The 15,055-nt window shown below is 40.9% G+C and overlaps 3 protein-coding genes across 9 annotated transcripts in view; 2 read left to right on the plus strand and 1 right to left on the minus strand.

Annotated features, from left to right (window-relative positions):
- The window catches only part of Phkb (phosphorylase kinase regulatory subunit beta), a 205,845-nt gene extending 192,424 nt beyond the window's left edge, over nt 1-13,421 (minus strand). For 2 of the 6 annotated variants that reach the window (XM_042277371.2, XM_076571770.1), the window contains exons 1-2: nt 13,274-13,400; nt 11,256-11,361 (exon numbers count right to left, since the gene is read on the minus strand). In XM_042277371.2, the coding sequence (XP_042133305.1) occupies nt 11,256-11,307 (52 nt within the window). In that variant the 5' untranslated portion in view covers nt 11,308-11,361; nt 13,274-13,400. Of the gene's footprint in view, nt 1-11,255; nt 11,362-13,273 lie in introns of all 6 variants that reach the window. The other 4 variants (XM_042277369.2, XM_042277370.2, XM_076571769.1 and 1 more) reach the window with 3 other exon arrangements.
- Abcc12 (ATP binding cassette subfamily C member 12) overlaps nt 1-15,055 on the plus strand; it is a 993,341-nt gene that overhangs the window by 706,849 nt on the left and 271,437 nt on the right. The window lies entirely within an intron of this gene.
- Itfg1 (integrin alpha FG-GAP repeat containing 1) overlaps nt 13,416-15,055 on the plus strand; it is a 148,455-nt gene continuing 146,815 nt past the window's right edge. Inside the window, exon 1 of one of the 2 annotated variants that reach the window (XM_016006589.3) lies at nt 13,416-13,840. In XM_016006589.3, coding sequence (XP_015862075.1) covers nt 13,636-13,840 — 205 coding nt within the window. In that variant the 5' untranslated portion in view covers nt 13,416-13,635. The remainder of the gene's footprint in view (nt 13,841-15,055) is intronic. The other variant, XM_016006586.3, reaches the window with a different exon arrangement.

Below are 15,055 nucleotides of genomic sequence, written 5' to 3' on the forward strand. Positions count from 1 at the left end.
CTACAACCAAGCTCTATGTATTTGCAAAATTCATTCCTGAGCTAAAACTTGAATTGTTAAAGGCCAAAAAGGAAGACGATGAATATTGTATGAAGTTATTAATGATGGGGGGGAAAGCTTCTACTAAGTTAAAGACCAATAATGTATATTTTTGAAAAATTGAAAATGGGATTATATCAAAATGGGGTGAGTTTCAATTAAACACTTAGAAAGATACTGTGATTTTTCAGAAGTGACAAGGTTTAGTTGTCACAATTATTCATCTGAAAAAGCAGCTAGAAAGATACCCACCTTCCTGAAGTCTCCACTTGCACCCAAGCAGCCTGCCTTGTGTGCTGGGCCTGCTGGTATTTGAAGAAGTAGTTATTCAGTCTTCAAAACCTGCCAAGCAGTTCACAAATTCTACTGTGGCTTGAGAAGCATCCAGGACACTCATAAGAAGCACATTAGCCTCTCAAGTCTCCAAGAAGTAACTAGATGCCTCCCCCTACCCCACCTCCAATACCCAAAGTACCAGAGCGGTTGGATGTTCTTTCCTGAGAAGCTTGGCCATGAGACCATGCAAAGGTGCCACAAGCTATTACATACTGATTGGACCTCGACTGGGATCCACCAGTGCAGTGTAGTCCCCACCTGTCCCTCAAACCATGAAAGGAACACTGTGTCATTGCTACTGGACTGTTATTGTGGCTTGAACCCTATATAGTCCTCAAAACTGATAGAAATCCTGCCTCCAGTGTGACAACAGATGAGCCTTGCTTGCCTGGTCCTACTCAGTAGATCTGACATGTACAGAACTGATGAGATGCTTGCCAGCTAGACAGGAAGCACTAAGAGAATCCAACAAACCCCCTTCACCTAAAGAGCTATATCCTAGCTAACAGGAAAATGCCACAAACCTCTGCAGTGTAGACTATTAAGACAGACATCTACAGGCATTGCGAACTTTGGTTACAGCTGAAGAACCTACATAAACATCTACTAGGATCTGAACCTAGTGTAACTGATACCTAGTACTCTACCTAAGGCATTTCAAAGAAAGCCTTGTACTGCAAAAGCTACTTGTAAAATTATAAAATTGCAAGGAGGCCCTGACAGGCCACTGTAAAAACCCATGAAGGTGAAGCCAAAGTTACCATGGAGACCCTAAGACATCCTAGATACCAACAAATCAGAAAAACAGTAAAATGTGGATACATGAAAAGGAACCTCTCATTTTGGAGTCTAGTTGGAAACTCTCACCAGCAGTAAAACAGGAACTGATCCAGCATAATCAACAACTGTGTAAGCCTTTGCCTTTCTAGCCAATAAACCTATGATTTTATAGTAATCTCACTGCAGAATCTATTTACAGGGAAAGGACATGTAATAGACCTTTTGAATACCTTTAGTGACTCCTTGCTTTACCTTAACATTATAATTCTGTCTCTGTTGTACTGTGGAATAATCCTCTTGTACACTGTAAATATTTGTCACTCCAATTGGTTTAATAAAATGCAGACTGGCCAGTAGCCAGGCAGGAAGTATAGGCGGGCAACCAAACAAAGAATGTTGGGAAGAGGAAGGGTGGAGTCAGGAGTCACCAGCCAGATCCAGAGGAAGCAAGATGAGAATCCACACTGAGAAAAGGTACTAAGCTACATGGCTAAACATAGATAAGAATTATGGGTTAATTTAAGTGTAAGAGCTAGCCGGGCGGTGGTGGCACACGCCTTTAATCCCAGCACTCGGGAGGCAGAGGCAGGTGGATCTTTGTGAGTTCGAGGCCAGCCTGGTCTACAGAGCGAGATCCAGGAAAGGTGCAAAGCTACACAGAGAAACCCTGTCTCAAAAAATCAAAAAAAAATAAAAAAAAATAAAAAATTAAGTGTAAGAGCTAGTCAGTAATAAGCCTGAGCTACTGGTCGAGCATTTGTAATTAATATGAGTCTCTGTGTGATAATTTGGGAAGGCCTGCCAAGTATTTGGAAGTTGTTGGTGGTACTGAAACTTCCATTTACAGTGCTGGCTAGTTTTTTGTTTAACTTGATAGTCACCCAGGAAGAGGAATTTCAATTCATCCTGATTCTCATTGGCCAGCTTGACAAGCATTTTCTTGATGTAGGAGGCCCAGCCAACTCTGGGCAGTGACACTCCTTGGTGGGTGGTCCTGGGTTGTATAAGAAAACAGGCTGAGTAAGCCACAGGGAGTAGATGAGTCAGCACCATTTCTCCAAGCCTCTGCTTCAGTTCCTACCCTGACTTCTCTCAATGACATATACGATGAAATAAACCTTTGCTCCCCAAGTTGTGTTCAGTCCTTATGACAGCAATATAAAGCAAACTGAGATACTATCTAAGACATCTTTAGAGCCATCTTATAATCTTAACGAGGACTATGAGGGTCCAGCCCCTCGATAGTCCCCTCCCAGGTTCTGGGAAGAATCTACAACCAGCTGAATATTAATCTTTGATGTTAGGAAATGAATCTATACACACGAAACTCCTTAGTCCATACACTTTATTATTCTGAATCAGTTTTCTCTCTGCAAGCTTCTATTCTGCTCTCGTGCCTAGCTCCTTTCTTGCCTGATTTCTCTCTACATTTATCTGCTGTCCTAAGTTCTATCTTAATTCTCTCATATTAGTTCTGCCCATCTAGGTTCTCATCCACTTAGTTCTTTCCCATTTTAGCCCTTCTCTCATCTCCTTCTTCCTCATCTTGTTCTTCCCCATCTGGCTCTCTTTCATCTTCCATCTTGTTCCTCTGGTACTCTCTTTTAGCCCTTCAATCTAATTCTTCCCCATCTTACTTAGTTCATTCCTCTCCAGTTCTTACCCCATCTAGTTCTTCCATTCTCTTTTTTCCTCTCTCTCTCCTCCTCTCTGTCTCCTTATTCTCTCAGTTCTCCCCAAGTCTCTCAGGAATCCAATTATAAACTCAAGCAATAGCAATCCTCTTGTCAGCAAGGTCGCCACGCTTGAATTCTTACTGGGTCATAAAGGTAGGTAAGAATTTTCCTCAGGCAGTGACCATGAGGCTTTCTTTTACAACCCAAAATGGGAATGGTAAAGGAGGAGGTCAATAGAGAGCTAATGATCAGTTAGTATATCAAGAAGGGGATCTATGTGAGCAGTCTACATTCCTAGAAGTGGTTAGGTGAGAAGTTAGGGGTCTATTAGTAAGGCTGTATAAGAAGGAGGGTTTCGCCCTAAATCGCACAAGAAATAAAGCTATCCGCCTGACTTAAGAGACAGGTGTTGTTTCATTTGGATGCTTGATAGATATTTTAGATAAATACACTGTTAGGAGTTTTGGAAGTCCTGGAAGCACACATAGCATTTATAAGAAAATCACCGTAGGAACTAACTATATATAATATATAACCAACTTTATAGATACAAAAGCTAAAATATCACCAAGACTTCTTAAGCCATGGCTTGACCTTCAGAAAAGTCCTTGACCTTTCCAAGTAGTAACTTTTGTGATAGTAGCTGAATTCCATCACATGTTCCTGCTGCTTGCAGCATAATTTTACCTACCAATAGAGAAAAAGGAAAAATGTTTCTCAGAAACTTGCTGACACATAACTTGAGAACCACCAAAAGCGGTATATGTGGCTAAATGCCAAGGTAATTAATTTCACCTCTCCCTCGAGAAGCCCGCCCCTAAATCTGGATATGTCCTACTCTTGACGTTCTCGTAATGAAAACTCCCCACACTTTAGTAGGTCTTCCTCTCTGCAACACTCCCTTCAGGAGTCCTACCTACAGTTGAGTTGTGATTCTTTGTGACTCGCCCTTGAGGAGTGCACCCCTACATTTGGATATGCCTTACTTCTGCCTCTGTCGCTGTGCTAACCTCCCACCCCCACTCCCAGAAGCCCACACCCATGCTCTCAGATGTGCTTATTGCCTTCCTCCAGCCCATCTCTTTTCTCCTTACCTTCATGCTTAGAGTCTGCATTAAATTGCCTTTAATAAAATCTCCAACTATTGCATTAAACTCCCAAGGTCTGAGATTCTTTCCCTTAATCAATGCCATGAATTTTTGTTTTGTCTGACTCGACCAAAGTCCCTAAAAGATTAGGGAAACTCCTAAGTTTCTGAAGGTGACAGCATGGAACTATGTTTCTGTCCCCAAGCCAGGACCATGGGACATCTCCTATGAAAAACTGCCAGAATGGAGAGGAGCCAGCCCAGGAGAGGGGTGATGTATGTTAGATACAACAGAACAGGGCAGGGTTGCCAAACCCCTTGGAGTCCAGATGATTCTAACACAAGCCACGATGCTAGACAGAATTTGCTATTTTCTCTCCTTAGGTCATGCTTCAAATAGGTTATTAATGTAAACATGCAATAAAGAATTCTCTTTCAAAGACAATGTCCATGGAAATATAATAATGTAAAACACCCAATTTCCAACACAAATGCAACTTCTAAATGAGTAAATTATATATGCAAATTAACTGAGATATTATTTTAACAAATAAATGTCTATACACTTCTTTATAGCCTTGTAAATTTTGGTGAAATGAATCTCATCAAAATGCAAACATTCAAAGCATTAGCCAAGGAATTAGCCTGTAAAATGGATAATACTGAAGTTTGGTATTTTTCTACTTTGCTTTTTAATGCATTTGATTTAATAAGTTTCCGGTCTGTTATCTTCAAACACTTTGTGTAATGTTAAATATATAATTCTACTTTCTTGAGCATTCTATTTCCCCTGGAGTAATGAGTAAATTTCAGTAGTTAAAAAATTTCACTCTTTAGTAAGAAAGCCAAGATAAACAACAGCCTGTTGCTTAAAAATTAAAACAAACAAACCCCAACCAACTAACTAAAAAACAAAAACAAACAAAAAAACCAGGGGTCAATGAGAGGGTCTGGTGGACAAAGGCACTTGCTGTGCAAGCCTGTCAATCTATGCTCAGCCCCAGAAACCCGGGAAGGGTGAAGGCAAAGTAGAGTCCACATAGCTGTAGTCAGACTTCCACAGGAACACTGGAGCAAGTGCAATTCCACCTCCAACATACACACATAGAAAGATGCTCCTTGGGCTGGACAGGGTGGCTCAACAGTTAGTGTACACCACTCTTGCAGGTGATCCAAGCGTGCACATACACGTATACACACACACACACACACACACACACACACACACACACACACACACACACAAATAAATCTATAAAAATTTGGTAAGTGAAAGAAAAAAGGGCAGTCTTTCCACTCCTACCAAATGCTATCCCTCTCTGAGCTGGGAGCCTGCTCCAAACAGCTGCTACACATGGTCCAGGCTAGGGAGGGCCTAGTCAGGAAGGCCCACATCCTGACAACCTATGACCTCTCCCCACCCCTGAGGGCCTGCTCTAGCATAAGCACCACATATGGGAACTGGCCAGCACAAATCAGGTAAGACAGTCGCTGTAACTGTGACCCTCTTCCTGCCCCAGAAGCCTGCTCCAGTTGAATCATCAAATGTGGGCAGACCTAGTGAAGAACTAGGCAGGTAACCCTTTACCCTGACTATGGTGATATTTTATTTGTACTGAAATGTGATTTTAATTTTATGTTAATAAATAAAGTTGCCCTGGGGTCAGAGCTATTAGAGCCATAGCAAGAGCGTGGTGGTTAGAAGAGCTAGGTAGATCTCTGTGTGTTCAGGGATACAGCCAGTATTGGAGACATACGCCTTTAAGACCTGGAGGGCGGTACTTACAGGCAGTGATGAGGCAGTCATGTGGTTGGGTTTAGAACCAATGAGAAGGCAGAACAGAAAGACTATTTAAACACAGACAAACAGGAAGTAGCTCTCTCTCGGGGAAGCTAGAAGCACTGCAGGAGGTAAGATTTTATCTCTGAGCTCTGACCTCTCGGCTTTCTCTTTTACATTGGCTCTGTGTTTCTTATTTTAATAAGACGATTGGTTACATCTACACCTGACCTCTGTGACCTCTCATCTGCCGCACAGTCCCCTCCTACCCAGCCACTACAGAAGACATGGCCTAAGCATGGATCTCCAAAGCATTCTCTCTACTCTAACTTCCTCTTCCACCTCTAGAGCCTCTTCGGTTGACACTCCAAAACAGTCCAGGCAGGACCCAGTAAGACAGCACCCTTGCCCCGTCCACCCTCCCTACCCTCCTCCAGCCTCTCATACCAAGGGCTGACTCAGTGGGCTAAATACAAATAGCAAAAGACACAAAAATGTTACACCAGAAGCATGACCCATCAGAAAAACACAAGTAACACAAAAAAACAAGATAGTATACTGCCCACAAAAAGCACCAATAGCATAGTAATGGTCCCCTAAGAGGACAACTTAGATTAAATCAAACACACTGAATTTAAAAGAACAATTACAAACAGTTCAACGAATTTAAAGAGGACACTAACATCTGAGAATTACTGAAAAAAAAAAACCACAAAGTAAACTGAAAGTTTTCAATTACTGAAATAAAAAGTTCAGTGGAAAGCATTACTGACAGAATGAACCAGACAGAACACAAGAACTAGAAAATAAGGTAGAGGAACTCAATCATTCATTCACAGAAAATGATTACATTTTTTAGCTCCATGAATGGGACATGTTTTGGGACACCATAAAAGGACTAAACCTACAAATTTGGGCAGAAAAGAAGAAAAACTGGAAGGCAAAGGCATAGAAAATATTTTCAATAAAATCATAAAAGAAAATTTCCTAACGCTAGGGGAAAAAAAGAGATGCCTTACAAACAAGAGGCCCACAAAGCAATAATACATAGAAACAGAAAAGAGATTCCCCATGACATATCATATTAAGACACTAAAAACACAAAATGAAGAAAAGATCCTGAAAGCTCAGGAGACAAGGGCCACATCATATGAAAAGGCAGGCCCATTAAAGGAACAGCTGGTTACTTGTTAGACAGTCTTAAGGCCAGAGGGCTGGGAGAGATATGTTCCAAGTTCTGAAAGACCACAACTACCAATCTAGAACATTATACTCAGCAAGGCTATCTTTTATAAGTGATATAGCAATAAAAACTTTCCATGATAAAAACAAAGAATTTGTGACCACTAAGCCAGCTCTACAGAGGAAACTGGAAGGTGTACATCAGACAAAAGAAGGATAACCACACATAGAGGCCACAAGGAAAACAAACAATATCAGGGCAGGTAATCAAAGAAGAACTAGAGAAAAGTATCAATATGACAAAAACACACATCTTTCAAAAACAACTAAATATTAATGGTCTCAATTCTTTCTTAAAAAGACACAGACTAAAAGATCTTTTCATAGATCCAAGAAACACATCTTTCCTCCAATGATAGAGAACTACCTTGGAATTAAATGACAGGAAAATGCTGTGAGATGGTCTGTATGTCAAACTGCTCTGATTGGTCAATAAATAAAACACTGATTGGCCAGTGGCCAGGCAGGAAGTATAGGCGGGACTAACAAGAGGAGAACAGAGAAAACAGGAAGGCAGAGGGAGACACTGCCATCCGCCACCATGACAAGCAGCATGTGAAGACGCCGGTAAGCCACGTGGCAAGATATAGATTTATGGAAATGGATTAATTTAAGGTATAAGAACAGTTAGCAAGAAGTCTGCCATGGCCATACAGTTTGTAAGCAATATAAGTCTCTGTGTTTACTTGGTTGGGTCTGAGCGGCTGTGGGACTGGCGGGTGACAGAGATTTGTCCTGACTGTGGGCAAGGCAGAAAAACACTAGCTACAGGAAAAAGATGATATTCCAAGCAAATGGAATTCAGGATACAAAGTAAACTTAAACAAATATAGGAAAAGTGAAATAACAACCTTATTTAATATGATCACAGTGAATTAAATCAATAACCAAAAGCTAGGGAACATGTACAAAGGATACAAACATAGAGATATTAAAAAAAAAAAAACACTATTGAATGATAATTTGGTCACTGAAGAAATCAAGCAAAAAATTTTAAAAATATCCTTTTTAAATGAAATAAACTTGAAAACATGATATTTCAAAAAGTATGCAACATAATAAGTACAGATCTATACAGAAAGTTTGTAGCCTGAAATACCAACATCAAAATACAAGCGCTCTCAAATAAATAACTTAATAATGCACTGTAAGGCCTTAGAAAAAAAATAAGAAAAGGCCAAACCCAAAAGCAGTAGATGGGAAGAAATAATTAAGATGAGAGCGGAAATTAATGAGAGAAGATACAGACTCAGTGAGAGGAACTGAATGTGGTGGTGAAGCCTTTAATCCCAACAGTTAATGGGTAGAGACAGGCAGATCTCTGTGAATTCAAGCTAGTATGGTATACATAGTGAGTTGCAGGCCAGCCAGGAATATATAGTGAGACCCTGTCTAAGAGGGAAAAGAGAAAAAATAATGAAAGGAAAAGCTGGTTCATTCAAAAGATAACAAGACTGACAAATCTTTTGTTTAACAAAAAGAAAGAAAATAATCCAATAAAAACATTGGAAATACAAAGGGAGATATCATAACAAATGCTAATAATATTTAAAAAATAAGCAAATACCTTAAATTTTTCTATTCCTCTAAATCAAAAAATCTAAAAGAAATGAATGAATGTTTACATGCCTATGAATCAACAAAATTAAACCAAGATGAAATAATTTAAATCTACAGATAATTAGATAATTTAGATAATAATTAGGTACTAATTTAGATCTATAACCAATGAGTTTGAAGCAATAAGCCATCACCAAAGTGGCGGGGGTGGGATGGGGGGTTGGGGGGGTGGGGAATCGGACACAAAAGCAGAATCTGATCAATTCACTGCAGAATTTAACCAGACTTTCAAAGACCACCAATACTATTCAAACTATTACACAACACAGAAAAGATAAGAATGCCTCCAAATTCTTTTTATGAAGCCAGTATTACCCTGCTCAAAACAAAATATTACAAACCAATCTTCCAGATAAATATAGATGCAAAAAAACTCAACAAAATACTTGCAGTCAGGGCTGGTGAGATGTTCAGCAGCTAAGTACAATGGTTGATATTCCAGAGGACCTGAGTTCAATTCCCAGCATCATCACCATCTGCAATTCTGTTTCCAAGGAATCCATTACCCTCTCTGACCTCTGACACAGAAAAGGCTTTCAAGAAAATCCAACAGTGCTTCATGATACATGATATAAACAGTTTATAGATGGAGAGAGCATATCCCAACAAGATAAAGGCTATATACTACAAACTTATAGCAAACATCATAGTAAATAGAGAAAAACTCAAGGCAGTCCGAATACAATGAGGAATAAGACAAGGATGTCCAGTATCTCCACTTGTATTTAATAGAGTAACTGAAGTTTTAACTAGAACAAGACAAGAGAAAGAAGTTAAGAGGCAAGCAAAGGCTTAAAATATTAGTCAAAGTATCACTCTTTGCCAACAATACAATCTTACACATGAGACACTAATTCCAACAATAGAGCTTGATACTCAGCAAAGTGACAGATTACAAAATGACCACACAAAAATCAATAGCCTTCCTATATATCAATGACAAACATACTAAAAGAAAAACCAGTGAAACAATCTCATTTACAATAGCCACCAAAAAATAAAATGAATAAAAATAAACCCAACTAAGGTAATGAAAAAAAAAAAACCCTTTATAATGAAAACTGTAAGACACAGGAGAAAAAAAATTAGGACAGACACTAGAACATGGTATGGTTTTCCATGCTCATGGCCTGAAAGAATCAATATTATGAAAGTCACCATTCTACCAAAGGTAACCTGTAAATTCAATGCAATCACAATCAAGATTTCGAGGACTATCTTCACAGACAGTGAAAACAGAATCTTAAAATTTATAGGGAAACAAAACACCAAGGAGAGCCAAAGCAATACTGATATAGGAGGTATCACCATTCCTGAGTTCAAGTTAATCCAGAGAGCCACAGTAATAAAAACAGAATGGTACTGGCACAAATACAGACACATAAATCAGTGGAGTAGAATTGAGGATCCCAGATAGAAGTTCCCACAACTAAAGCAACCTGACTTTCCACTAAAAGCCAAAACCTATATTAGACAAAAGAGATTATCTTGGCAAATGATGGTTGGAAAACCTGGACATCATCATGTAGAAGAATGAAACTAGATCCCTAAATCTCACCCTGCATGAAACTACATTCCGAATCTATAAAAGATTTCAATATAAGACCTGATATCCTGAAACTGCTAGATGAAACAGCAACAAGTACACTTTAACAGATAGGTAAAGGTTTTCAGAATAGCATAGAAAATAAGACCAACAATGGTCAAACAGGCTCTCGTGAAATTAAAAGGCTTTCTGCCCAACAAAAGAAACAGTTAATTGAGTGAAGAGAATTAGTAATTAGAATATACAAGGAACTTAAAAAACTAAACTCTAGCTGTGTGGTGGTGGCGCACGCCTTTAATCCCAGCACTTGGGAGGCAGAGGCAGGTGGATCACTCAGTTCCAGGCCAGCCTGGTCTACAGAACATGTTCCAGGACAGCCAGGACTACACAGAGAAACCTTGTCTCAAACAAACAGATAAACAAACCAACAACCCCAAAACTTAACTCCAAAAAACAACCCAATTAAAACACAGGCTATGGATCCAAAACAAGAATAGAGCTCTCAAAAGAAGAATTATAAATGTCTAAGAAATCCTTTTAAAAGTCATCAACATCCGTGGGCATAGGAGAAATGCAGATTAAAATTACTCTGAGATTCCATTTCACCCCAGTCAAAAGGGCCATCATCAAGATCACAAATGAAAAAAAAAAATGCTGCATCAATGTTAATAAACAGGACTGTTATAAATTGCTAGTGGGGGTATAAACTAATGCAGCAACTTTGGAAATAAGGCTGAAGGATTCTCAAAACCCTAAAAATAAATCTACTATCTGGGCATGCACCCAGAGAAATTTAAACCACACTACAGAGACATTTGAATCCATGTGCACTACAATACCTAGAAAATGGACAAAAATCGTTTAATCATTTGACAACTGAAGTTCCCAGGCACTAAGAAACCACCTTTGGTCAAATATCTTGCAATTGTCAGGACGGGAACTCCACCCTTTGTCTTCCTTGTACACCACAAACACATTCAAAACACAATGGAAACATAAGCCCAACATCAACTGAAATGGTTGGTACTCAAAGTTGGGTCCACCAAAAGGGAAATAAAACAAATAAAAGACACCATATAGTGACATCAGCCTTCAGAAACGACGGCATATAAAATGATCAGTTGACCCTTTTGGGGTCTGTACACTTACCAGACCTTAACAAAGCAGGTGAAGAGAAGGCTGCATCAGGTGAGTGGGCCATTTCAACTTGACTCTTATCATAAGCGTGGCAGGCTAAACTACACCAATTTTAAAGCTGTTTAGTGAAGGTTAGAAGCAATCAGCATTAGATTAATTGAAAGCAGTATGAGCAGTTATTAGCATGATGCAATGTGCACAAGACAACTGAAGATTATTAAATAACTTTAGTTCATCTTTTACAACTTGAAAATTTGATTTCCTTTATTTGGTAAATTAAGTTTGCTTACATGAATAGAAAGAAACATAATATCCACTTACTAAGAAACATTTCATGAGTAACATGCTTTATTGTATAGTAAAGTTGTTGTGCTACTATGTAACAATGCTTAGAACTCCAAAGAGGAGTCTATCCCAGCAACAGGTTAATTTATGTTTCAAACAAGGCTATTTATATATGCTCCTAAAAGTTGTAAACAGAATCAAGTTAATTCTTTGTAATAAGCAGAGAGTAAATAATGTGGTTCAAGAGGGTTTTTTTTTGTCTATATTTCTCAGTCTGAAAACAGAAACTACGAACTAATTTTAAAGATTTGCTTCAATTGCTAACTTTTTTTTTACTTCTATCTAAATTTTACTCTTATAAATTAAACATACAGGAACATTTGAAAATGATACTATACAGATAACTACTTGTACATGGGACTTGGTTTAAGAAACTGCATTCAACAATAGCAAAATTAAACAAATTTACCCTATTAAGAAAAGTAAGGTTTTCAAAGTTTACTGCTGTGACATGCATTTGAGTAAAACAAAGACTTGAAGAGAAAATAGACTCTATATGCTTACTAAAAGGAATTATGTTGCAAAAAAGTATTTGTTGGGGACATTGTTCAACTCCCTAGAAGACTAGTTATATTCTCTTTGCCCAGGAAGAACAACCCCATAACACTATTTATACTCCCACAGCTACATAGTTAGTAATCATATAGAAATAAGTCAATATTTCTATGACATAAAAATTTTTAAGAAAAAGTAGGAAACAAATATTCCATGACTGATTCAAGTGTACTGACTCTAGACTGAAGTCAACTGCTTTTTGAGAAATTCTCTCAACTTTTCATGTGGTTGTTCCACTACAGCCCTAAGTAAATAAACACAAGGATTTTAAGATTTAAACCAGAATGGAGTTGGTACTTTCCACAGTCTTTCCTCACTCTTTTTAAAGGGAAAGGTCCTTGACTGAAGACTCGTCATTCCACCATCTCTTGTGTTTAAGGACACAGTTTTTGCTGAAGATTCTATCCAGTTTAAATGGGAGCAGTTTCAAACTTGGCCCTCCGAGGAGTTATTAACCAGGAGTACTAACTTTTAAATCGTCAGTGACTTTGCATTTTGAACAAGTCAGTTCAGGACACTTGGACTGTTGGCATCTTCTGACCTCCGTGGTTGGGAACCAGGACTGGTAACTACAGGTGCTGGGATCACTTGCCTCGGGAAGTGGCCAATTTCATTCTCAACCCTAACTGTAAACTAACTTACTTTGTGGCCCAAACCCTGTTTTCCTCAACTCCTGACACACAGAACTGTGTGCGGCTCAAAATTACTGAGGAGTGTGAAGGGGACATAAGAAATAACACAAGAATAGTCGCCCGCTCTTCAGGATCTCACTAAAAATGAAGGTCTACTTTTTCAGAGTGGTGGTAGGCACCCTTCCTTTCCCAAGAACTTGCCACTGGGGCAACTTTCCTGGAGAAGTCAGCTTGCCGCTAATTTTTAAGAGGAAATAACTTTGGGGAAGAAACACGGAAGTTTTCTAAATGCGAGAAGTGCGGGGCATCGAGAGTGGAGGGCATGGGGGGAACAAGATCAGGGCACAGCCAGGGCCACCTATTGCTTTCCGAAGACAACTTAGGGACACAAGTTGATTCCCCAAGATCGAGCCCATCTGCCTCCCTCCAGGGGACTTAAGGAAGAGCACCACCCACTGTACCCCTCAGGGGCAAGGTTGTTGTCACAGGCAGCCAAACCTGAGCGCTTGGCCCGGGCTCGTCGCTCCAAGACCTTCCAGCTTACTTCGGCCATGAGTCCCTCCGCCCCCGCCATCGCGCAGTGCCCACCGCCCGGGCTGCCAGTCAGCACCGCCCGCCCGGCCCCGCCCCCGCGCGCGACACTGTCGGGAGGCACGCCGGCCGGAAGTGAGCTGCCAGCCAGACGTCGCCCTGGTTCCTTGGCCTCTTGGTCGTCGGAGGGACAGCCCGAGGCGAGCGTGAGAGTGCAGAGACGGGCAGCCCGTGAGCCCGCACCCTGAGTCTTTTCTCGGTTCGACCGGCCGCACGGTGCTTTGCGGCTGCCGTCAAGCGCGGCGGAGGCCGGCCGGGCCGAGGGCGCCATGGCGGCAGGCCTGCTGCCTAGCGCCGGGGCGCTGCTGGCGCCGCTGCTCTTGGGGCTCGCGCTGCTGGGCGTTGGGCCTGCCCCGGCGCGGGCTCTGCACAACGTCACGGCCGAGCTCTTTGGGGCGGAGGCCTGGGGCACCCTGGCGGCCTTCGGGGACCTCAACTCCGACAAGCAGACGGACCTCTTCGTGCTGCGGGAAAGTCAGTGCTTGCCGGCCCTCCCCCTGTTCGCCCCTCCCGGTGTACCCACGCCCCCTTGTTCCTGTTACCCTCCCTCTTGCATTTCCCAGCCTTGTGGCTCTCCCTTTTATCTTCATCATCCTTGACAGCTTTCCCTGTCCCCAATTTTTATCAACCCCGGGTTGACCCAATCACCGCGCGTTTTTACCATCAGTCCCTAAAGCTTAGGAACACACCAGCCTCCCTTCGGCCAGCCTACAGCCTTCACCTGGTGAATATTCACCTGCCTGACAAAGTCCTTCCTGATTCCCGAGAACCTTAGTATCTGGCCTCTGCTTTCCCTTCTTTTGTCCAATGTTCCGCCCTCTTTGGTCAGAAAAGATGCAACTTGACAGTTTCTTCTTATGAGAAATGTACTGCCTCTACTATTTGCTCAGTTCATCTAACCTTCCTTTTGTTAAGATCCACGTTTCTTTGAAGGCACTGTGCCTTCCAAAGGCACCAAACACTCCACAGCTCACACAAGCGTTTTTTTGTTAACTGCTGATGAACGCGGACTTCTCCAGCATGATCTGCCTGGTCTTTTAGAGTACATCTGAACCCTTCCTCGCCTTGGTTATTACTGTAGTCTTCAACACTTCATCACTGTAGGCTTGCACATCACTTTTGGCCAACTTGCCATTCTTGAAAGTTCAATAACTATGTTAAGCCTTAAAAAAAGAAAAAATCTGATGCTAACAAAGTACATTCATTAGTAGGTGCTGGTTAAGGACCAAGGCCATGAATAAAGTTAAAAGCTGATATAGAGCTGAGTGATAGGATCCCAAAAGGACTTTTGAGGGCTCTTTCCAGCCCAGAAGAACCTCTTATAGACTTGTTTTCCCTGTATTTGAATAATTACCCGTATTGTAAGAATGGTGCAAACCTATATAGGTAATCTGGCCAAAATGGATCCAGAGACTCTCCTTAACTTTAAAGATACCCTATGTTTGATTAAGCGTTGCTGAAAGTCTGGCCCAGTGAGCACTGAGTTGCATGGACCCATCCATGCAGAAGGTAGTTCCATAGCAAGCAAAGGAGGAAAGTTTGGAGGGCTCTGCTTTTCCTGCTTATGTGTTTGTCTCCTTATTTCTTGTGAGAAGAATATGTAGTAGGAATTCTTGCATCATTGGCATGATGAATTTGTGTAATGAAATAAAGAGCCTCCTATAAGGGAGATCTGATTGGATGTGGAAA

Source organism: Peromyscus maniculatus, chromosome 5 (genome assembly GCF_049852395.1).
Source record: "Peromyscus maniculatus bairdii isolate BWxNUB_F1_BW_parent chromosome 5, HU_Pman_BW_mat_3.1, whole genome shotgun sequence".
NCBI classification, from domain to species: domain Eukaryota; kingdom Metazoa; phylum Chordata; class Mammalia; order Rodentia; family Cricetidae; genus Peromyscus; species Peromyscus maniculatus.